General features: G+C 36.3%; 1 protein-coding gene across 4 annotated transcripts in view; it reads right to left on the reverse strand.

Moving 5' to 3' along the window:
• LOC101834837 (U2 snRNP associated SURP domain containing) overlaps positions 1-25493 on the reverse strand; it is a 57151-nt gene that overhangs the window by 25037 nt on the left and 6621 nt on the right. Inside the window, exons 2-18 of one of the 4 annotated variants that reach the window (XM_040739484.1) lie at positions 22650-22694; positions 20833-20964; positions 14950-15048; positions 12539-12653; positions 11982-12115; positions 11169-11236; positions 10569-10663; positions 10454-10489; positions 10279-10361; positions 9169-9334; positions 8765-8976; positions 7797-7840; positions 4631-4735; positions 3105-3171; positions 2865-3028; positions 798-960; positions 371-450 (exon numbers count right to left, since the gene is read on the reverse strand). In XM_040739484.1, the coding sequence (XP_040595418.1) occupies positions 371-450; positions 798-960; positions 2865-3028; positions 3105-3171; positions 4631-4735; positions 7797-7840; positions 8765-8976; positions 9169-9334; positions 10279-10361; positions 10454-10489; positions 10569-10663; positions 11169-11236; positions 11982-12115; positions 12539-12653; positions 14950-15048; positions 20833-20964; positions 22650-22694 (1808 nt within the window). The remainder of the gene's footprint in view (positions 1-370; positions 451-797; positions 961-2864; positions 3029-3104; positions 3172-4630; positions 4736-7796; positions 7841-8764; positions 8977-9168; positions 9335-10278; positions 10362-10453; positions 10490-10568; positions 10664-11168; positions 11237-11981; positions 12116-12538; positions 12654-14949; positions 15049-20832; positions 20965-22649; positions 22695-25493) is intronic. The other 3 variants (XM_040739481.1, XM_040739482.1, XM_040739483.1) reach the window with 3 other exon arrangements.

The following is a 25493-nucleotide window of genomic DNA, read 5'->3' on the forward strand; positions in this document are numbered from 1 at the left end:
AAGCTTTCAAAAAACTACTAATTTAGCTTACATTGCTTTAGTTCAATAAACATGTATATCACTTTAAAATTTCTACTACGTTTCTTTAAAATTTACTATTATTGTTGTTGTTGTTGTTGTTGTTATTATTATGCAGGTGATGGTTGAAGTCAGGGTCAGAAACAACCTGGTGGAGTCATTTCTTTCCTTCTACCTTTACATGAGTTCCTAGACTATCAGGCTTGCATGGCAAGCATATTAACCCACTGAGCATCTCACCAGCCCCCAAAATTATTTTGTATTAGGGAGGAGTCCTAACAGAATAATCTCTTTTTTGATCCTCACCCTTAAATATACCATCTCAGAGTATCAGCTCCTATCTTATACTTACAATTTCCTGTAATATGAGGCATTGGCAACTTTGGCTGAAGAGTTGTACAAAACATCAGAAACCAAATATAATCTGGCAATCTGTAATACAAAATGAGACAAAATGAAAACATTAGCCAATAGTATATCTAGAAAAAAACTGTACACTCATTTTTTGAAGTAATGGCAGAAGCTAAGTTTAACTATCATTTAACAGCAAATACAAACTATTAGTTATACGAGATCCATAATCATTACAATCATGACTTTTGCAGTAATACAATTTGTTAATTTCTTTGCATTTCAACCAGTTTCTCAGACAAAAGACTATCTAGAAAATACTTCATCTGTTTAGCTCTTCATGTAAAAAAGAAAATAATTCCAACAACAAAAAAGTCAATTATTACCCCACCTTAACTAATGTTCAGAAAGAGAAACCGCTTCAGTACCTTCTTGGGAAGAGGTGTCTTTAAGATGGACAATGACTCAGTAATGCAATCCACTATTTCTTCAGCAGCTTCAGCATTATTAAGACAGAATACCATGGCATCTCCAATATCATTTTTCCTTGGAGTTAATCCTCGCAAGATTTCTTCTAATTTATCCCGCTGTCTGAATATAAGTTTTTCACTTATAAACATTTAAACATAACATTACAAATGTCCTAATAACTACTGCTCACAGACTAGCTTTCTTGTGTGTGTGTGGGGGGGAGGGGGTTTCTCTACTATATCAGTTACCATGTTCACCTCACAAAAACTAGTTTGTTTAAAACCCACTCAGATAAAATGGTTTTTAAAGACTGAGTTTTGTTTGTTACCTTTTTTTTTTTTGGGGTGGGGTGGGGAGATTTTGAGACAGGGTTTCTCTGTGTAGTAGTACAGCTGTCCTGGAACTAAGCAGGCTGGCCTTGAACCTCCAGACATCTGCCTGCCTCTGGGATTCAAGGTGTTCGCCATCACCACTCACCTACAATTTTTAAAGAACTCATATATAGAAATGAATACCTTTTCTAAAACTAACAAAATATTCTAGTGACTTTTTTAAAGCTTAAATAATTTTAAATTATGGTCATTTATTTTCAAGTCTCCAAAAGTATTCCACTCAAACTATCTCCATTAAAATAGAAACCCTCTAAGTTCTCCATATTATTTTTTTAAAGGATTACATTATCACTTTTACAAGGGATTAAATAGGACAAGCTTTTCCTATAAGGAAAACATAAATGGTTTAAGTCCTGCAGGCCACATGGTCTCTGTAACACAGTTCCTCTAGGCTATTATTCCAAGGCAGTCTTATACACATGTAAAGAAATGAGCAACATTGTGTTTCAATGAAGCTTTATTTACTTGGAAGGCAAGATGACAAAGCAGGTAAAGGCATTGCCGCCAAGCCTGATAACCTGTTTCATTCCTAGGGTCCAGAGGTGAAAATTAAGAAAAGTGCTGTGGAGTTGTCCCCTAACCTCCAAATGCATGCCACAAGTGTACATGCATACACACATATACAAATACAGTAAGCAAACATAATAAGACTTTAACTTTCATTTACAAAACCAGAAATAGCTACATTTAGACTAAAGACTGGATCTGCAGCTAATGTAATGAACATACTACAGGAACAAACACACTCAACAACTGAAGGACCCCACTAGCAAACACCCTCACCAACACAGCACTGATACATAGCTTTCCACGAGGTGCAATGAAGCATGTAACATTACATGCTAAAAACCTTTTAGCCAACATTTTCCATGAGGTATGAAGAGCCTCTAAACACTTATTATGTCTGCTTTTTAAAATGTAGCTAACTCATTATAGCAGTTCTGAATGAGCACTAACGTTTTTTGAAGATTTAATTTCTATCTTATATATTTGAGTGTTTTACCTCCATGTATGTATATACATACACAACATGCATATGTGACACATGTAGAGGCCAAAAGAGGACATTAGAGCCCTAGAACTGGAGATGTAGATGTTTGTGGGCCACCATGTAGGTACTGGGATCTGAACCCAGGTCCTCAGCAACAGCAACAAGTGCTCTTATTAGGTAAGCCATCTCTCCAGTGGGCACTAATATTGTTTTCCTAGCTGCCACCTCAGAACTACTACACACTATAGTAGTAGTTCTATATAAAACTACAGAAAGGCTTTGTATTGTATATGCCTGACCCTACTACACGGCAATTGTTCTTCTTTTATCTTGCACAAATTCTAATAGTTTCTAGGTAATTTCTATAAGAATCTTAAGTACTACACTACTAGAGAAAGAGCTCAACTATACTTAAGAGATGATCACTAATTTCATTAGGAAGAGGTTAAGGTCAGCAGGACACCTCATGTTATTTACCATTGTTTTTACCCAATGTCTAAAATCATAAAACGTGTTCCTCTTAAACACTCCCAAGTTAAAAAGACCATTTTTATCATGTGGCTGAAAGAGTTACAGCAAGCCAGCTAGAGAAAGCGACTGTTAGAGCAACTTTCCTGAATACATAACAGAAAAGCTCTTACTCTTCCTTGAGCGCTCCCTTTTTACTAGGCTCTTCCACAAAGGCTTCTGCCTCTTGCTCTTCCGACATCCCGTGAAGGTACGGATTTAATGGTGGTGGCCTCCAAAATGATCCATTTTTGAACATGCGAAAATCTTCTGTCCGCCATTTAGTTGGAGAATCACCCTAATAGTATCCAAAAAGTTATTAGAAAGCTCTAAACCTCAGAGTTAAAATCAGCAAAGTAACTGATCCTACTTGCCTGCAGAATAGAATAAAGCTTCCACCTGTAGTAAACATGGGCTGGTGTCTGGTTTTCAAATAAGAACCTAAACAAAACAAACAAAAACAACCATCACCATATTCTTTAGGGAAAAGCTATCTATACTTTCATGTCTACAAGAAACCTTTTACTTCTTAGTCTATTCATTTAAAAAGGAGAGAGAAAGCACGCTACTCTCAACTAAATAAAACAAATAAGAAATACTAATTTGCCCTCTTACTTCTAAAGAGAACCAAAAGCAAAGACCCTGGGGCATGAGGGTAGGGAAGGGGTCTTTGCTTTTATAATATTCACCCTTCCTCTGCTCCTGACTGCCTTAGGAACTAATATGAACATTCAAAATGTTTTTGTAATTTTTAATTTTTTTGTTTGGTTTTGTTAGAGACAAAGTCTTTCTATGTAGCCATGGCTGTCCTGGAACTCACTATAAGCTACCCTCCAACTCACAGAAATCCACCCACCTCTGCCTCCCACACACTAGGAATAACGGTGTGTACCACCATGCCACAACTGGCATTATAAAACATAGGTCAGAAGATGTTAGAGAATATTAGAGAGGTTTTCTAAACAGGTAATTTGAAAAGTTTTTACCCTATTTCATAGAGCATTACCAAAGCAATGTCTTAGATACAGCAATTCTGATGATAAACAATTTCCTTTCAAACTACTTTGCCCAATTCTAGCTTGCTTATGACTCTCACTGAAAAGCATAATGAAAAGCTATTTTCCTCCTAGACAACGCTAAAGCTGTCTTTTTTGTTGTTGTCATTTTATTCTTGGAAATAAATACATACATATATTATGTGTTTGTACGTGTGCATGTGCTCATGCATGTCACAGAACAAATAGCAGTCAAAGGACAACTTCTCTTCCCACCAGCTGGGTTCTAGATTTTGAGCTTAAGTTGTCAGCTTGGCAGCAGGAGTCCTTAACCCAATGAGCTATCTCATTAGCCTACTCTTGGAAATGATTTTAATATCAAAAAAGAAAGAAGCAGAGTTAAAAGACTTGAAAATACTATTTGAGGATAAGTAAAGTATAGAATATAGACACAGACTTTAAAAGGAGCTAGGTATGAATTTTGCCTGTAAAGTAGGGCAAGTACAGGGCCTGCCTAGGTTACAGAATGAGATCATCTCATTCTCCCCCTCATCTGCCTCCAAAAGAAAGTGCTGAAGTCAATCCTAAAAGACAAATGCTATATGATTCTACACTTAAAGAGATATGTAGAGTAGTCAAAGTCATAGAAATACAAAGAATGGTATTTGCAAGGAGATATGAGGTCAGAGAAATGAAGAGTTATTCTTCAATGAGCATAGAGCTTCAGTTTTGAAAGGTGAAAAGAAATCTGGAAGTGAATGGATACATGGCAATGCTATAAAATAATATGAATGTATTTAATGCCAAATAAAAATAGTTCATGCTAAATTTTGTTATATGTGTGTGTATATATATATATATATATATATATATATATATCAATCACCATAATAAAGGAAACACACCTGAACATAGGATTGTTGATTTCTCTGTTCATAATCATAGCTTCAAACATTGGCCCTTCACGCACAACAAATTCTATCATTCGGTGTATCAGGGCGAGTAAATTCCTACAACAACAACACAGTTAAAGAAAATGGATTCAGACATACCCCTATATAAAACTACACTTGACCTAAGTTACTATAATGATGCAGTTTAAAAAAAAAATCATTCTTCTGACTAACAGAATTTAATATCAAAAAAGTGACCTGGAGCATACATTAAAGGCCTTGTGTGTAAAGAGGGAATGGAGGACTAGGGTGGAGGGGAGGGAGGGAGGGAGGGAGGGAGGGAGGGAGGGAGGGAGGGAGGGAGGGAGGGAGGGAGGGGAGGTGAAGGAGTGTGGGAAGCCACAAGACAGCCTTGTAGTTAATAGATTGAATTTTCTAAATGCCACTTAACATTATTTTCAAAATGCAAAAACTTAAATTATAAATCACAACTAATTGGATAGCTGCAAATATATAAAATCAGCAACTTAAAATTTGCATGTTACAACCATCTAGAAATGTATACACTATATCTTTTTTAAACAAAATAGTCCTAATACAGGCACTTTCATAACGATACTAAAATGCTATAACTATAACTTTAATTTACAAAAATGTAAAACTATCTAACAAATTTAAGACCTGATTTAATAAAAGACCCATCCAAATTCCTGTGTTTCTAGTACACACATACCAGATGGAGTTTTTATTAAATCTGACCTTTAATGAGGCAACATCCCTTTGAAGCATACTTCAAAATTAGTTCAGAATTTCTAACATGTAACCCTGACTGCATATTACCAACCAGTGAAAAAATAATACTGTAAAGTCATGAGTAAATGAGGTCCTACACTTTACAAAACAAAGGACATGGTGAGGTGCCCATATTCTGTAATATTATCTTCCATATTTAAGCACAAAGATATGAGCTACTGATTATTAAGTCACTTTATTGGTTGCACTCATATGAAGAATTTAATTTTTTAAAATTTAAAAATAAAATCTGTAATAAAAGCTTCTAAACTAATTTCAGGCATTGACTAATGCGTTAGGCAGAAATGACTCAGCTTACTTATTCATAAGCTGCTCTCAACTTCACTTTCACCAGTCCCCAAGTAGTACAAAGTTGGCAAGTAACAATTGGGAAAAGCAAAAGGATATTGGCTCCTGGTATAAGACACACATAAATTACATTCTGAGCATTCTTGGCTCAATTAAGTCCATGTAACTGCTAGAATATAAATACAATTATAAAGACAGATTTTTTTTTCTTTTTTGATGGGGGTTCTATAATACTTTGCTTTAAAGTACCTATCTTACACTGACTATATTTTCTTACACTGATTGTATTTTCTAGTTTTCAAACAAGTCTACTCAAATGGACACTAATATTTCCACACAATAGGAAAAAAGTAATTCTAAAGATCAAAAAATTACATGGAGGTTTAAGTCTTTACAAAGGGGAAATTATCCATTTAGATCTATCAATTCAACTTCAAATTGTTTTTTTAAAAATCACTTAATTTTAACTTAAAAATTATTCTCCTTCACAAAAGTATTAACTGCTATGCAGATACTAGTGAGAACTTGGCAGCCATTCAGTTTGTGGCACTGTTTAGAAGGGGCCATGCAATTATTACTTAATTTTAAAATCCCCACTGCTATGAGGCAAATTAAAACTCAAGAAAGTTTCATGTGCAAATAATAATACATGACCATTTACATGACAAATGTTAAAGACTCAGGGGCTTCTATCAATATAGAAAAAAAAAAAACAACTTGACTTCAGTAAATTAAGAAACATGAAAAATGGTTTATCATTTAAAACCAAAGGACTCATTTTAGTGGTAAATCAAGACTTTTCAGCAAAATATATAAGGAAAATTTTGTATAGAAATAAGCTGAGTCACACATGAAATTACTGGACATGTTTTTTTGAATGCTACAAAAAATACTTTCCCTATGAATGTTTCAACAGTGGAAAAATAACCCACTATAGTTTTAAACAGGCTTGTAACTGATAAAAATCTACCTTTATAAAATTATAAGCTTAACGGAAGTTAAAATGTTTCATATGATTATCTTAAAATCAAAATCTGACAATTAGTTGCTGCTGTCTTGGAATCAAGAGTAAAGAGTTGTAATCATACTCATCCCTCAAGGATCGTATAATTTTATTTAAAAAATGACTTTTCTATCAAAACAAAAACAGTGTAGTACAAAAAAACATTTTAAAGTGCATTATTTTAGTTTTTAAAACAGTAATTATCATATTCTGGGCAACCACAACAAAAAAAGTCTCTCAGTTATAATAAAAACCACATTTATTGGAGTCGATCGTACCAATGTCTGGTCAAAAACTGTATACTTTCCCAATCCATCCCATGATGTTTTCCTGGTCCCCCGCTGCCGCAGACAGTTCAGCTGGTGTTGCTCACCAAGGCCAATGTCAAAGAGAATTTGGAATTCTTTTGTGTTCATTTATTATTCAACCAGTGTTGTGTTCCTGTGTTTGGGAAAAGGCTGAGCTTGACTGAGCAAGAGCATACCTACAGCATGATTGTTCTTCATTAGAAATGTATTAAAAAAGAAAAAAGGGAAGGGAGAAAAATAAAAAGATCCAAACACCTTTGTTATCATGACTAAAAATTCCTAATATGTCTAGTGTCCACGAAAACAGTTAGAATTTCTTCTCAAAATCAATTAGAAAAAAAAATACAACTGCACCTCCAGTAAGATAAATCAAGATTGTATATTAAATGTAGACAATCCAGAAACCAACAAAAGACTGGTTCAAATTGCAACATTATCTAAAATTTAAGACATGTTTTATTTAAAATACCTATTTTTCCCTTTACAGTAGTTTCAAATTACCAGACCAACAACTCCACATTAATCTACTTAAACATTCTAACTTCTAGAACTATTAAAAACTCTCTAAAATGATAACAAAACAAAAGAAAAGATAACATAAAATTACAAGTGTACTAAACTTAATTTTTATACATTCCCCCAAAAAGCACTGGAAAGGAGCCATTGCTCAGTCAAGATATTACCTTTTCCTCAACACCATTTCTTTTCAATTCAGAAGGGGATATTGTCTATATTTAGATCAGTAATAATAAAGAAAAACATGTACCTTTCTGTTGGGATAACCACTTTGACTATGGCTTGCGACAGAGTCTGTATATGAAGTCACATCAGATAATAAACATAGAATATGTGAGTATTGTTAACAAGTAACAAGCAAAAATATACATAATGCATTGAAAACACTACACATCTAATCACAAGTTCTGCAGGCAATCACTGCATTGGAAGTAATTATACACTATGCAATTACATAAATGCAAATGGACGTGTTCACAGTGAACAATTAATGTTCACCAAATGCAAAGAATCAGAACATTCCCGCTAGAATGCACATCAATGCACTGAAATAGGTACTACACTGAGAATTATCAGATAAAGATTTTAATTTGTGAAGTAATTAACTGTTTGCCTCTGACCATACAGTTTGCTACTTTGTTCCCAAGCCTTTAAAACCAGCCCTGCAATTTCAAGTGTAATTAACTTGTAACAGAACCAACAAATTCTTGTAACTCGAAATTAAGTTGGTTTTATGTTTAATAAAGAAAAATACTCACCCTTTGCTCTTACTAGATTAGCTAATTTTGAAATACCATATATGCGGTTATATAGTCTAATACCTCAAGACCTGGAAAGCTAAGTTAGTTTGCTGTCATCCAAACAATTTAACTATTTAGGTGGTCTTTCTAGTTGAAAAGTCTCTTAACCAAATAAAACTATTATGTTCTTAGAACAAAGTAAATTCAAACACTGAATTCAAGCAAACCTGAATACAACACTGAACAAGGGGGGAGGGGAGCTTACCAAGGGGTCAAAAGGGAATGGTAGCCAAATAAAAATATGACCTACTAATTTAATATAGGGTTTCCATGGGCTAAGGCAGGGAACATATCTACTTATTTCTTTATGAGTTGCCAGAGTAACACACATATTTTTATAAAATTGTTGAAAAGAAATACTACCACAGATTTAGTATTTACACATTAGATGCCGCCCTATGTACATTTTTAAAATTACCTTCTCGAAATCCTCCTTGTTTTTAGGTGGTGGTAACATAGGAGCATTGGGGTTTTTTAATCGCTCTCTAGGCTGCGCATTAAAAGGCAGTCCGGATGGAGGTGGGGGAAGGGTGTGTTCCATCATAGAAGGCGGAATGTATATTGGATGTGGAGGAATAGGTACAGCTTTACCCCAACCTAACTTCATTTCAAAAGACATAATCATTTTTCCTAAAAAGGAAAAAAGAAAAGAGAAAGGTTACTTTGACAAACCTCCAGAGAAGAAAGTACTCCAGGTAACATAAATTAAATTTCCTTTATAGGCTTTCAAATTTTATCTAAATTCTCAAGACAGTTTTTATGAATAATCTACACCAAACAAAGAAATACCTAAATTCTACAAATGGAACACAAGAACTTTACCATTTAAATTTTTTAGAGCTCTTTCAGCATCTCTTCTATTCATAAAAGCCACAAAGCCACAATTTCTTTCTCTTGCTCTTTCTTCATCAGTTCTAGGCCACATAATTTTTACACTAGCTAATGGTCCAAATCTTCCAAATTCTTGGCACAGCATTTCTTCATTCATCTATTAAAAGATGAGAATGTTTGGTTATACAACACAAGGAAAGGAAGGGGCAAAGAAGTCTATGCAGCCCAGAAAGCAAAATCATTTTTACAAAGTAAAAAGTAACATATGAATGTTACAGTATTACATTCAGATACTAGGAACTCAACACCAGTAAAATCGGCCCTACCAGTGCATCTGCAGTATGTTCATGTTAGAAGCCTTCTACTTCATTTAAATTAGCAGCTTTAAGGTCTTAGAGCTACTGTAACCAAAGGCATGATGAACTCTCTTCCTGATTGAAGGTCTTGGGATCTAAACATCTGTTTGACAGCTATAGTTTACTATAGTTTCATAGCTATAGTTTCAGGCAAGAATGGGGAGTGTATTTGTTGAGGGTGAGAGGAAAAAATAAGACCCTATTGCTCTCCTCTCTCAAGTACCCATCTACCAGGGTGAACAAGAACAGACTCATAAAACAGTACATACACAGCAGGATCAAAAGTATTCTTTTCTCCCAACAAAATATTCCATCTAACTACCATATCCCCTCAAATATATTAATCAAACCAAAGCAGGGGAATTAATACACTGAGCCAGTGCAGTGGTATGTCCTCCCATCAACAGAGGGAGGTGATAAACAGGAGGAGCCCAAGTTCCAGCTAAAACAGGAACACCGTTCACAAAGGGAAAAGCACAGGACGAAAAGAATAAGGAAGCAAGCTACACACACGAAAAGAGGTGACTCAAAGAGTACAATCTAGTTACTAAGAGAGAAGACACATCGTCCAGAGCATACAGAACAATTTGGATCTAACCAGTAAGTCCCAAGTCTACAAAGTAATTATTTAATGCCATCAGATTTGTCAACTTCAAAATCTAAATTTAACTTTACTTTCCTAGATTTTATTTCCAACAACAAAAAGGAACATGAGCCAACACTCATTTTATTTTACTTATATTACCTGTGGATTAATGTTTCCAAGATATAAGTTAGTAGTACTTGGATCTCCTACATCATGTGAGCCAGGTGCATAATCATCAAGAACTAAAACAAGGAGAAAAAAAAAAACATTATACCCTGTAAAATACAAAGCTGAAACAATTTCTATTAATTAAAAAAGCAAAAAACTGTATTACCACCAGATGATCGATTTCTTCTTGAAGGCACATCCACTTAAAGAGAAAAGAGAACAACTCTCAGCTTTTAGGATAATATATCACAAATATATATACTAAAATAAACATCACTTACTAGACCGTCGTTGACCATCAGAATCTGACTGAGGAGGCTCAAATCGACTTAACCTGCCTTTTGTTTTATGTCTCTCATCACGTTCTTCCTGAATTCTGTTGAAAATATTTATAGTCAACTCAGAGTAAGCCATACTCATATTTAGTAACACAACTTATCTAAGTAACATCGTCAAATAATTTAATGTATTTGTATTACTGGTAATTACATACAAGATTAGTGATCCCTTCCAGTTATAAGACAGGAAGGAACAAGCATATCTCTGCAGTACACACTGAAAATAATGTCTCTTTAGGGGTGAAAAATAATCTTAACACAAAACTACTACTTACATTTTTTGCTCTCAATAGATTTGATGACCTCTACTCTAGTGAATAAATACGATTCCAGATAGGAAATAAACCAATTGAACTAAATCTACACATTACAAGCAGCAATGGACATTAACTAAATGCTAGTTGACTCTCAAGCACATACTATGTGTTATAGCTACAGCAAGCTCACTTGTAAACCAGTTGATAACGAGTATACATACATACCAACATCTCTACCTATCAGTCCAGTATGCCTGTGGTAGAGAATTCTCCCTATAAAACTTACTGTTTTAGTTCTTCTTTGAAGAGTTCCAAATTGCTTTTTTTCTTTTCTTTCTCTCCTTTCTTCAGTGGCTATGAAGAATATGATAAGTTATAGTTGAAAAAAGATTATATAAAATTTATGGTTTCTTTTGGCAGTGAAAAAATCTTCTGGAATTACACAATGGCAATTTTAGAATAACTGTGAAAATACTAAAAGAGCCTACCCAATACAGACTTTAAAATTTTTAAGGGGTGTGAATTACATAGCAATAAAGCTGTTATATTTTAATTGCTTTCAGAGCTATCTTAACAGCCGCAAGAAAAATCAATCTCACTATTTAAAGTAATCATATTTAATTAACCAAATGTGGCTCTAAGTGACCAGATCCCACATTTATCAACCTACTGTCTCATGGAAACTTTTGATTTCCAATGAACAAAACTCTATAATGAAAAATTAAAAGATACATCAGCTGACAGTAATCCCTAAGAAGTTGTAAAGCCATCCTGAGAAACATGAACATATTGCTAATAATTTTAGGATCGTGGTTCAGAACTGTTTAAAAGGATAATATTACACTACATTTACAATAAGACTTTTGACTTGCGATATATAATGTGAATACAGTCACAAATGTTCAACAAGTAGTACTGTCATGTCCTCACCTAATCTACCACTGCTCATCTCATGAATTACTGAGTTAGACAACATCAAAACTCAACACCTACTCCAAGACTCATAAACCATAAAACATTTCTTATACGGGGTGCACTCAAAGTACCAATGACAATGCTAGCTTCTAAAATAAACGCTCAATTATTTAACATTACTTACAGGTTTTTTTGTTTCAATTACAAGAAGAGATGGCGGCCTTTCATTGGACGACTGATTCGGAGGATTTTTTTGATCTGCAAATCTTGAAGATGGCTTATAGATTTTACCTCTTTTTTCATCTGTTTCATGTTCATCTGAAATTTAAAATACTAAGTTGTAAAACTTCATATAACTTTGGTTTTTCTTATTTTTATTTAAGAGGACACTTTTAGTATTAAGATTTGAATATGAAATTAAATTTAATTACTACTCTACCCTAAAAAGTCACAATTTAATCACTTTATAGCAAAACTAGTAACATTAAAATTTCTGCAAAATAATCTGTTTATTTTTAAAGCTTGGTACTAAGTATTTTTTGTTATTAACTCCTTCATACAGTCTTGATAATCACATTCAGTATCTCTTCATCACTCCATATTTGGTCATTTATTTTGCTAGTCTAACCACTAGAGGGCTCTAATAGAAAAGAAATGTGAAGCTCAAAGTCAAATGTCTTCCATAGTTAATTTGTTGTTGAATCATCCAAGGTTCGTTCAAATCCAGATTTCTGCACTTACCTTTAGCTGCATTAACAACCCCGCCTCGAACAAATGTTTTCACTTTATTACCATCACTTCCTTCAAAAGCAGCAAGAAATTCCTCATAAATTTCAGCAGCTGCCTTTTCATCCTCCTAAATACATAATGAAATATTAGTGACGTGAGAATTGCTGTGTGGGTATGGCTTGACTTGTTTGTTTTTTTAAAAACTGGATACTAAACAACTGTTTCTTTTCTTTTTTTGTTAAGATTTATTTATTTATTTCAAATACAGTGTTCTGTCTACATACCAGAAGAGGGCACCAGATTGAATTGTAGATGGTTGTAAGCCACCATGTGGTTGCTGGGAATTGAACTCAGGACCTCTGGAAGAATAGTCAGTACTCTTAACTGCTGAGTCATCTCTCTACCCCCTTGTTTTTGTTTTTTGAGACAAGATTTCACTACGTAGTCCAGGCAGACCTAAACTCACTATGTAGACTAGACTAGTCTTGAACAAAGACATCTGCCTACTTACGCCTATCAAATGGTGGGATTAAAGACAAATGTCTCTATGCAGAGAGACAGCTCAACAGCTAAGGCTCTTCTTCCTGAGGACCCAGCTCCAGCATCCACATGGCAGCTCACAACCATCTGTAACCTGGGTCCTTAGGGATCAACTCCCTCTTCTGACCTCTCTGGGACCAGGTACACAGAGGGCACAAACACATAGACAGGCAAAACACCCATACACATAAAAAAGAAAAGAAATTACACACACAAAGCTTCTTCCTTCCCAAGTAATTCTAATATCTACTATTTGGTAGACAGACATTAGATATCACCAATAATCATTATGCTAAATGATTAAAACAAAAAGGATTTGCTCCTTTATTAGAAATTTAAAGAAGCAGAAAATAACTTAGAATATATATGGGTAAACAAGTAAATGTATTTAAGGACAATTCAAGAGACAAACTATAAGACAAAATGACTGTATGAAAACATTTTAGCCTATTACTATTTAAGAAGTTCTCCAAGGCACGATGACTTAATTCATCATAAATAAAAATTTCATTCTCAAATAACCAAAAATGCAATAGAAGCAAAGCCACAGTACCTATTTCTAACACGGCATTAAAAAAAAAAAAGCTAAAAGAACTGAAATTCTCAACTATACAACATCTAAATGTCCCCAAAATATATGAGTAAGAATACCAAGCTGAGAACGATGACACATACTTAGCACTTCAGAAATGAAGGCAGGAAGACAGCGTTCCAGTCCAGCCTGAGCTACATAACAAGACACTGTCTCAAAAACCCAAATCAAACAGAAGAATGGAACAATTAGAAAAGAAATACATCCAATAACAAGTAGAAGTGCTACTCAATAAAGGGTAAGTATACCAATAAAAGGAGTGTCTAGTGTCAGAGGGAGATACACAGACTTTCCCATAAATGAAACTGGCATAAAAACTATTTGAAAAGAGATAAAATGAAATCAATTGTTTGTTTTATATGCCAGGAAAAACTGCATGAATATTAAATTTACTTAAAAATGGAAACAATCCTAGGAATTCACTGGGATTCTCCTACGAATGCAGATCCTAGAAGAAAATAAAGGAAAATCCATCTATAAGCCAGAAATGGAAAAGAAAAAAAGCAAGAAACCATGGGGAAAATCTGACCACTGACTATATAACAATAGTTTTTACAAAAATAAAACCAGAGGAAAAAAATAAAAAGAAATATAACAGGGGAGAGGGCTACTCAATTGTTTTCTCACTGAAAGAACTGCAAATTTAAAACTATACTGAGGTATTATTTTCCACACTACAGACTGGCAAAGACTCCTTCAACAAGATTCACTACATGCAAGTGTATGGGGGTGGGGTCATCACTTTTATTAGTATTCACTCCAACTATCTCCCTTTTCAGGAATATGTCCCAAAAGGAAAATTAGAAAAAAAAACAAAATGCACCTATTCATAAAAAGCATTTGTAATATAATGTCTTAAGAGCAAAACCATAAATTCCTCAATAGGATTTTAAATGAACACAGACTACTACAAACCTACAAAGCTATAAAAATGTAGACTTTCTCTATCCTATAAAAGTAATCATAAAGATGCAACACTTGGTGAAAAAGGGTAAATGGAGGAAAGTACTCTCACTTTGACTACAGCATGCTACCATCCAAAGTACATGCACACACAAACACACAACTCACACTTTGACAAAAGGAACACTTCAAAAAATAATCAACACATCGAGCTATAGATCAGGGAATAGGCAGAGAAGTTGAACTCATCTAAACATCCCTTATGTTAAAGACTTGACTCAGACATGGAATTGCAAACATCTAAGCAGTCAAATTCTTCAGAAACCATGGTTTCTACTACTTACACATTCATTTCCAAGCATAACCTAAAATATACTTTAAGCATTACCTTTTTCTTTAGTTCCTCTTGTTCCTTCTTACTTAAAGTTCGCTTTGCTGTGCTCATTTTTCCAATACTGAATGCTTTAAGCTTGTTTTCTAGAAGAGGCTGTGAAAAGAAACAAAAAGATTATTTTGTCTTTACATACATATTTTAATGTTACTTATGAATTTAAAATATGTTAATTTAAGCAAAGTCGTTAGAATAATTAGAGTGTTTAAAGTGCCAATGCAAAGGAAAACTGGGCTTACTCCAAGCAGACACCTACCTCAGGCAAATACCCACTCATTGAGGAATGTTCTTTATTTCCTAACTCAAAGTCAGTAACAGGCAAAAGGCTTTTTTAAGAGGGAAGGGGGTTAAAATAATAAAGAAACAGAAATCAAGATGTAGTCAGTTTCTTACTCTTTGGGGGCCTCACCCAGCTCCCAAATAATACATGGAGACTTTTTCTTACTAATGAATGCCCAGCCTTAGCTTGGCCTGTTTCTAACTATTTTTTCTAGCTTAAATTATCCCATTTCTCTTTAACTACATATTGCCTGTAGGCTTTTTACCTTTATTTATTCTATACATCTTTCTTTCTTACTTACTCCATGGCTAGCCCCTGGAACCCTCCCCTCCTCCTCGCTCTTCTTCCCTAAATTTCTCCTCCCATTCATTTATTCTCTCTGCCCTGCCAGCCCCACCTACTTCTCGCCTCTGCCTAGCTACTAGCTGTTCAGCTCTTTATTAGACCAATCAGGTATTTTAGGCAGGCAAAGTAAAACACAGCTTTACAGTTAAACAAATGTAACATAAAAGAATGCAACACATCTTTACATCATTAAACAAATATTCTATAGCATAAACAAATGTAACACATCTTAAACTAATATTCCACAACACCAAGGCTTAGAACAAAAACAAACATAAGAGAAAGAAGAATATAGACATCTCTAGGCAAAAGTAGCAGGACAAAAAACAGACCCTCAAGTGGGAGAGGCATACATTTCCACTCTCAGGAAGCCATCTGGTATTACAAATCACATCACATTCTTTTTTTTTAAGATTTATTATTTATGCCAGGCGTTGGTGGCACACGCCTTTAATCCCAGCACTCGGGAGGCAGAGGCAGGCAGATCTCTGTGAGTTCGAGGTCAGCCTGGTCTACAAGAACTAGTTCCAGGACAGGCTCCAAAACAATACAGAGAAACCCTGTCTCGAAACCCCCCCCAAAAAAGGATTTATTATTTATTATTATGTATACCATTTTCTGCCTGCATGTACCTATCCATGCAAGCCAGAAGAGGGCATCAGATCTCATTACAGATGGTTGTGAGCCACCATGTGGTTGCTGAGAATTGACCTCTGGGAAACCTGAGCCATCTCTCCAGCCCCACATCCCATTCTTTTATAACTTGATTAAGTACCTCATTTATCAAAAATATTTATATTAACATAATTCCATTTTCTTTCCTGGGACTATACCATCTACTGCACATTTCTGCTTTCAGTATATATAAAACTTTATCAATAATTTTGAAAACACAAATGAGCATCTCCAATGTGGAACCCAAAATCTGAAACACTCCATATCACAAATGTAAAGTTCTATACTTCATCCCAAGGGACAGGTGGCAGTCAAAATCCAGGTGCAAAATACTGTGCAACAAATTACCTTTGGGCTATATGTATAAGATATATATACAAATCAGAGATGAACATTATGTTTAGACTTGAATCTCATGCCCAAGATGCCACAAGTCTAAGATTATGTTCCAATAGTCAAAATCTTTTTTTAAAAATCCAAAATCCAAAACACTCCTTGTGTTAAACAGTTCAGACAGTCAACTTATGTAAGAACACTGTATCTGGCAGCACTAAGGAGACCCAGTGGGTTTAAAAAATAAAAAGTGGAAGTCCTCCTTCCTCCTGCATCCTTCTCTTTGCCCAGTGCCACCTCCACACCTAGCTCCAGATGTAGAATGGGCTGGGAGCTGCCTCTGCCTGATAACCATAGCTCTCACCCTCACAGAAGCTCTCTTTGCAGCAGTCAGAGACCATCGCAGTAAACCACAACTGTCCAAACTATAGCGAACAAGTGATTGTGAGGTGCCCAAACCCAAGAAATACATCTAAAACACAACTGGATGAAAGAAAATGAAGCCACACCCATGAAACAATTTGGCTGCCTAAACAGTCCTGAATAATAACACCACCAACAGACATCTTAGTAGAAGAGGGAAATCTCCAGTGGTCCTTCCTCTAGGCAACTAAAGACTGCAGAGAGGGAGATTAAGCCCACAACTGGTTATACAATACCAAGAAGTCAGTCCTGAAATCATTTACACATAAGCAACACTAAAACCAACTTGTAGAACAAATCCTAATTGGTTTTAATAATAAAAACCCGGAGTCAGATATAGCTGAGCGATCAGAGAAGCAGAGCAGCCAGCCACTAAGTCTTACCTCTACAGAATCCTCAGACCAAAGGGGAAATCATGTCCCCACAAACTCTCAGACTGAATGCAATGAGCTCCTGTCTCCTCCTGCTTTATATTCCTCTGCCCAGCTACATCCCTTCCTGTCTCCACCTCTCTAGTGCTAGGGTTAAAGGCGTGTGACTTCCAAGTACTGGGATGAAGGTATGAGCCACCACCACCTAGTTCTGTTTCTCTTTTAGACTGGGCTCAACTCGCATAGCCCAGGGTAGCCTTGAACTCAGAGATCCATCTGCCTCTGTCTCCCTCCCAAGTGCTGGGATTAAAGGTGTGTATCACCACTGCCCGGTCTCTACTGCTGACTAGTGTAGCTAGCTCTGCACTCTCATCTTCAGGCAAGCCTTATTTGTTAAAGCACAAACAGGCAAGCTTTATTTGTTAAAGCACAAACAAAATATCACCACACCAACTCAGAGGGAGGAAGGGAGGGAGGTGGGGGGGACGAAGGGACAGAGGGAGGGAGGGAGGAAGGGAGGGAGGGAGGGAGGGAGGGAGGGAGGGAGGGAGGGAGGGAGGGAGGGAGGGAGGGAGGGAGGGAGGACCAGTGATAGTCAAAGAAAAAGACATGAATTTGAGGAGTCAGGAGGTGGGGATAAAGGAAGGGGTTGAGAAAGTGCATAAAGTTGGGAGGGAAAGGGGTAGGTGAGAGGAGTTGAAAGGGAAGAATGGAGTGTAGACTTGATCAAAACGCATATATACATATGAAATTCTCAATTTAAGAGAAAATTCTTTAAAAGGTTTATTTATTTATTATGGAGACGCTGTTCTACCTTCATGTATGCCTATAATGAGGGCACCAGATCTCATTATAGATGACTGTGAGCCACCATGTTGTTGCTGGGAATTGAACTCAGAACCTTTGCAAGAGCAGCCAGAGCTCTTAACCTCTGAGCCATCTCTCCAGTTCGAGAAAACATGTTTGTAAAGAATTCAGTGCATTTTAACTCTATTTTTGTGTTTGCCTGTGAGAAACAGAGCACATATACCAAAGCATATGTGTGAAGGCCAAAGCACAACTTAAGAGAGCTGGTTCTCTTCATTCATGATGTAGATCCCAAGGAGCAAACTTGGGTGGGTCAGGTTTGGTGGCAAGTACCCTTACAACTTGAGCCACCTAGCTGGTCCAAGTATTTTAATGAAGCCTTCATATGTACAATTTAGAAGCAGTTTTTTCCTTCTGAAACTGTCGATAGGCAGTTGTTTCATGTTACTCATCTGATTCATAAACTTAAAAAGTAAGATTGTTAATTAAATACAACCTAAAATACTGAAAATCTGAAGTTTTTCTCTTCCTTACTAAAGTAAGAAGTTAACAAATAACTAAATTACTTTGGAAGTATACTATAAAAGAAACCCACTGAAGCCACCTACTTTGAAGTTACATTAAAAGCCCTCTGGGAAAGATGAGCAGTTAATAATAATACAAAAGACAATCAAGCAAGCAATCTCTCTCTTCAGATTTGTACTTATTTTATGAGTGTTTGTTTGCATATATGCATGTGCACTACATGTGTGCTTGCTGTGCAATGAGATCAGAAGAGAGTGTCAGATCCCCTGGAACTGGAGTTACTGATGGTTGTAACTCACCTGTGGAGTACTGGGAACTAAGCCTGGGTCCGAGGCAAAAAGTAGCAAGTGCTCTTAACCACTAGGCCATCTCTCCAGCCTTAAAAGTCAATTTTTTAAACAGATTCAAAAATGTCATTGAAGTTAGTTTCAAAAATTTAAACAAACGAAAATTCAAGGAAAAAACACAATTTTAAGAAACAAAATTTGTAGCTGGGAATAGTGGCACACAATTTTAATCCCAACACTTGGGGGGGGGGGAAATGGGACCATGACATGGCACAGGACACACAGAAGAAGGAAGAAGGAGGAAGAGGAAATGGAAGAAAGAAAAGAAACAAAATTGATTTATGTGTTCAATTCAATACAGCTAGATTTGGATATCCAGAAAAGAAAATTGCGAAAAAAATTACTGAGTGTGTCTCAAAGAAGCAATATAATCATTTATGTAAAAGTTAAGTTTTTTTCTGAAATAAAAATACCAGAAAAATAGGCTATTTTAAGATGTATTCCTATGAAATGTATCTCAGAAAGGTAAAAATATAATTATGCTTAGAAAAAAATTAACAATGTGTGACCAGGCCAGACATGGCAGAGTATGTCTTTAATTCCAGCACTCTGGAGGCAAAAGCAAGATAATCTCCATGAATTCAAGGCCAGCCTGGTCTATGAGAGGACCAGGACACAAAGGACTATGTAGAAATCCTGTTTTTTTTTTTAAATAATAAAAAAATAAAATAAGTATGATCAGTGTTTAATGCTGGCTGATAATGATATTTTCTAACTTTTTCACAATAAAAATTATTTAAGTTGTATGCTTTTTAAAAATAGTGCTAAGAACTGAATGTAGGGCCTCATCCATGCTACACAAGTATGCTACCAATAACATATACCTACCTCAATAAAAATTATTTTAAATAGTTTTTTTTAAACTAAAAGACCCAGAGATGTTTTATAGTAAAGAACCCATTTCGAGGGCAGGAAGATATCTCAATCAGTCAAATGTCTACATCAATGAGACCCTACATACGGATCCACAGCACCAATGCAAAAAGCCAGTGGTAGTGGGGTATGTGTCTGTAACTCCGGCACTGTGGATGTGAGGCTCAATGGTTAGCCAGGCTTGCAGAATGGAAGAGGAGCTCTAGATTCAATGAGGAACCTTGGTTCATAGTAAACAAGGTGTAGTGACTAAGAAAAATGTCCAGTGTTGACCACTGGCCTCTGCTTGCACCTGTACACACATACATGTACACACAGAGAAGAAGCCTCTTTCCATGTCCCTGATTGTCCCAGGACTCCACCTACCCAAGTGACTAACATCTAGTCCTGTTTGTTTCCAGAGAGAACATAAGCTCTTAGAACATAAGGACTGCATCCTCTTTTGCATTGTGTGTGCGCTCGTGTTGTGGGTAGGTGGTGTGCACAGCAAAGCATGTCTGTGGGGGTCAGAGAACAACTCTGTAAAGTCATTTCTCTTCATCCACCTACATATGGGTTTTGGGATCCAACTTGTTCCTAGGCTTGCACAGCCAGCACCTTTACCTACTAAACAATGTCACCAGATCCAAAGACTGTCTTAATTGCCTGAATATGTCTAGTACCTCAATAAACAAGACAATAATCACTTTACATTCAAATGTTTACTTTTCAGATAAATTAAACAAACATCTTCAATGAAACATCTAATATAAGCTAAAATTTTTCTATATAAATAAATGGGAGTATATTGTTAATAAAAAATACTGATCTCAAATAGTATAAAATGAAACAAGTACAAAACTACCATAATCAAGGACGAGTAAAACTCTTAGCCATCCTTTGCATCTTTAGCAATACTCACTCTTGAGAGATTCTGATGAGGAGAATCACAAAGGCTTTCACGAGTACTTTCATTCCTATAATTGTGTTTTCTTGGGCTTTTAGGTCGTGTTCGACTTGGCATATCACTATCTGAGGGTCCAGATGCATCCATCTTTGGATAAAGTTTTAAAAATGGTTTCAAAAATAGCATCCATAGTACTAAAAACTAGAATTAATCCAAAGTGTCTACATAGTGACAAATTTCTCAGGTTATCTAAAAACACATTATTAACAACATCAAGTTCAAAAGTAAAGTCCTTAAGGGGTTTTCAAAAACTCTGACTTGCCCTTGAAAGCTCAAATATTACATTGGAAACATTTGTTACTCTTGAAGTAACATGTTCTTTCCTTCTCTTTCAAGAAATAATCTGTCAAATACACAAGTCAGATAACAAGTTTACATGTCAAGCATTCCTTCAAGTAAGATGGCTCAGTGGTTAAGAACATTAGCTGCTCTTCCAGAGGTCCTGACTTCCATTCCCAGCAACCACATGGTGGCTCACAACCATCTGTAAGAAGATCTGTTGCCCTCTTCTGGCCTGCAGGGATACATGCAGACAGAACACTATACAGAATAAATAAATTAAAAAGAAAAAAAAAAAAGAACGGTAGTTCATGAATTAGTTTCATCTTCAATTCAGTTGCTTTACTACAAACTTCATACTCTGATAAGCAGCAGGCCATGTATGTACTTGTTTCATCACACAGGATATGAGAACAAAAGGCCCTCACATGAGCCAAGTCTTCATAATTTTACAACTTTACTAAAAACAATACTCTTTGAGTCAAGGTCTGTTAAAATAGTGAGTCAACTTCAACTTCATGGTTCCATGGCCTTCTTTCCTGCTTTATCCTCTCAAATGCTGAAGTTATAGGCATAGCCCTTATCCAGGATCACCCATTAAAACATCCTTAAACTAGCATATTTTACTGTATATGACGGGAATGAATACAACAACAGTTTATTTTGGAGTCACTTCCTTGTTCATGCTAATGTGACAATAGTTTGCCTACCAGTTACTTCTGCACTATCAAAGAAAATGTTAGTCACTTGCCACATTATTTGAGGCAAGATCTCTCACTGAACCTGGAACTCCACAGTTCACAGAAGCTGGCTAGGCAGAGTGCTGCAGGGATCCATCACCTGTCTGTCTCCCCAGGACAGAGATTAAATGAAACACAAACCACGATGCCCAGCTTTCACACGGTACTGTGACGAGCACTTTACCTATTGGGCTATCTCCCAAAGCCCCTATTACAAAATAGCTCTGAGTTCACATACTCCCAAAAGGTTCAACAGCTTATAGGAGGAGGCTGCATACCATACTTTAAATGCTATAATGTGGAAAAATATTAATTGCAATATTCAAAATGTCAAAAGGCTTTAAACAAAAATGGCATATACCCACTAAGAAAACAAACATGTCTGTCTACCTTTCTATAGTGGAACACTATATCATGAGAAAGAACTGATCAGCACTCCCTATGCCAGCTGACTTGCAAGGATCTCAATAGGCAGGTACAATGTGCAGCAAGAAAGAGGTGTATATAAGGCAATCAGTATGTAAACAAACACATTTATTTACACAGAATCTTATAAGCACAATAAAAAACAAAATATACATGCCAAGTTTCTAATGCAATTTGAGTTTATGTAAACAAAACACAAAGGCAGACACAATTAAATGCTGACACAGTATAACTGTATTCACTTACCATGTAACTCATACATATAGATATATAAAAAGAAAATGCATTTTTTAAAGAAAAAAGAGAAATGCTATCTTTTATACTTACATGTGCATCTGAAGACCCTGATGAATGTACATCCGATGATCGGCTCTATGTATCAAAACAACAAAAGCAAATATTTAAAGGATTGGAAAGTCTTTCTACATTGTTTCTTATGCTGCAGAGGTTTAATCTTCCCTAGCTTTCAGTCACTACTTTTTCAGCTAATGAAACTGAATGTAATGGCAGTCTCTGGCTTACAAAAAAAGTCGTGACCCAAGGTAAAAACATGTTAAGTCGATTATTTAAAAATAACAATGCATATTTCCAAATATCTGACACAAATACAAATGAAAAATCTGAACTGTAATTACTTTTTCATTTTACAGGCTGCAAACCCACCACTATCCGTAACAAAACATTTATACAAAAACTTCACCCAAGTCCTAATGCTAACACGTCAGAGCAGCACTTCCTAGGTCACAGAAATCTCCCTTCCTTTTTCTAGTCACTCAGCAAACATAAATAGGTTGTAACAACAAGAAAGCACACTAACCTTCATTGCTTAGAAGAAGGCACAGCAGTCACTAAAGAACTAGTTCAAGGAAAGGAAAATCTCATCAAATCCCCAAACAGCTGCCATTTTCAACTTGATATAAGAAAGCTGCTGCTGCCAAGCTGGTATGGCGAAGCCATTTAGTCCCAGCACTCAAGAAGGAAGAGGATCTCTGTGAGTTTGAGCCCAGCCTGGTCTACCTACATATCAAACTCTGGGGCAGTCAAGGATACATAATGAGACTCTGTCTCAGAGAAAGAGTACTGGCTAGCTATTTTTTTTTTTTGAGGGGGGGAAGAGGGAATGTTTTGAGAGTTTCTCTAACAGTCCTGACTGTCCTGGAACTTGTAGACCAGGCTGGCCTTGAACTCAAAAAGAACTCTCTGCCTCCCAAGTGCTGGGATTAAAGGCGTGCGCCACCAACACCCAGCCTTTCTCAAAAATAAAGATGTGGGGTGCAGGGACAGTTACCATCTAAACTCTGTAATACACATCTTGAAATCTGTAGTCATCTGGAAATTAGAAAATCCAAAATAATAAATGCCTACTTTCACAAAAGACGAATTCAGCCACGAGGCTAAAGGGAAGCAACTGCTAGTTGTTTCCTAGTACTAACCTGTAACAAAAAATAAATGACCCAGAGACTAACATTGGGGTTCAAACTTCAAGCTGAATATCAGGAAAGCAAAGCAGCTGACCACTAGCCTCTTACCTCTACCTCAGACTGAATGGGCTGATCCTGTCTCCAGGATCTCTCAAGAACCCTCAGACTGTAACTTCTCCTCAGCATGGCTGAAGGATACCTCATACTGACTACTCGCTCCTGCCTTTTATACCTCTCTAATGTTGGGACTAAAGGTGTGAGCTACAATTCTCTTTTAGACTAATTCACTCTTGTGTAGATCTGGGTGGCTTTGGACTCACAAAGATCCGTTACCTCTTAATCCTGGGTCCTAGGATTAAAGGTGTGTGCCACCACCTCCTATCTTCTGGCTGCTAGAATTAAAGGTGTGTGTCACCACTGCCTCATCTCTATAGCATGAGGCTGATTTTACTTTTCTGAATCCTCAGTCAAGCTTTAATATATCACTATCCTAACCAACTAGAAAACAAAAATAATGTAACAGTAACAAGAAATAGAAACTATTCAGAAACTAACTTTAAAGGTATTTTAGAAGAAAAAACACAACTTTATGAAAACTTCATTCATCCAAATCACCTTTTGAAGGCTCATTCCTGGACAGGAAAACTCTACTAAAATCACATTAAAATTATCCAAAATTATGTATGTAATACAACTTTATTCAAGTCGAAATCCCAAAGAAAACTCTTTACAAGTAGAAAGGGAATTAATTGTCAAGATATCCCTGAAGTTTACATTGAAGCAGTAGCTTGCGAGATGCAGCTTAAAAAGACAGCATCTCGCCGGGTGGTGGCGGAGCACGCCTTTAATCCCAGCACTTGGGAGGCAGAGGCAAGCGGATCTCTGTGAGTTCGAGGCTGGGCTGGACTGACAGCCTCCAAAACATTACAGAGAAACCCTGTCTCATAAAACCAAAAAAAAAAAAAAAAAGACAGCATCTTCTTAATCTATGTGTCATAACCAAATGGCCTTGTCTAGGATTCCTCTTTTTTGTTTTCATTTCTAGAATTTAAAAATAAAAGCCACCAGATACTCTGCCTGTTTCCCTGTAGTTAAATCTCTTCAGACTCCCAGACATTTGTAATCTAATCATGAAGACTATCACTTAGGGCCACTGAGACAGCAGGTAAAGGTGCCTGCCACCAAATCTGATGACTTGAGTTCAATTCCTTCAACCCACCTGGTGAGAAAGAACCAGGTAAATAACAAAATGCAAAACCAGAAATGTAAAAAGGCTATCACTTCAATAAATAACTGTTCATCAAGTTGGTAAATAATGTCAAAATCAAAGGTAACTAGTTCAAAAGTCAGCTACAATGTGATGAACTTGTAAATAAAGCAGCCACAGCAGGACCTGAGAAGATAAATCAGCTGGTTTCCACAAACCTCTCACCAATGATATGCTGCTTAGCTACTCAGCATTCAGATCAGAGTTAATTTTAGACTTATGATTAACAAAGAGATGCAAACTGAGGTTCACAAGATTTTCGTGTGTGTGTGTGTGTGTGTGTGTGTGTGTGTGTGTGTGTGTGTGTGTGTGTGTCTGTGTGTCTGTAGATGGGCAAATAACAATGCATAGAGGTCAGTTCTCTCCTACCACCTGAGTCTCGGACTGAGCTGGGGGGGGGGAGGGGCGCTGGTCAGGCTTGCCAGCAACACCTTTACCTGCTGAGCCATTTCGCTGCCCTGAACACTAAAGAAACAACACAGT

Source organism: Mesocricetus auratus, unplaced genomic scaffold, assembly GCF_017639785.1.
Source record: "Mesocricetus auratus isolate SY011 unplaced genomic scaffold, BCM_Maur_2.0 Super-Scaffold_100691, whole genome shotgun sequence".
NCBI classification, from domain to species: domain Eukaryota; kingdom Metazoa; phylum Chordata; class Mammalia; order Rodentia; family Cricetidae; genus Mesocricetus; species Mesocricetus auratus.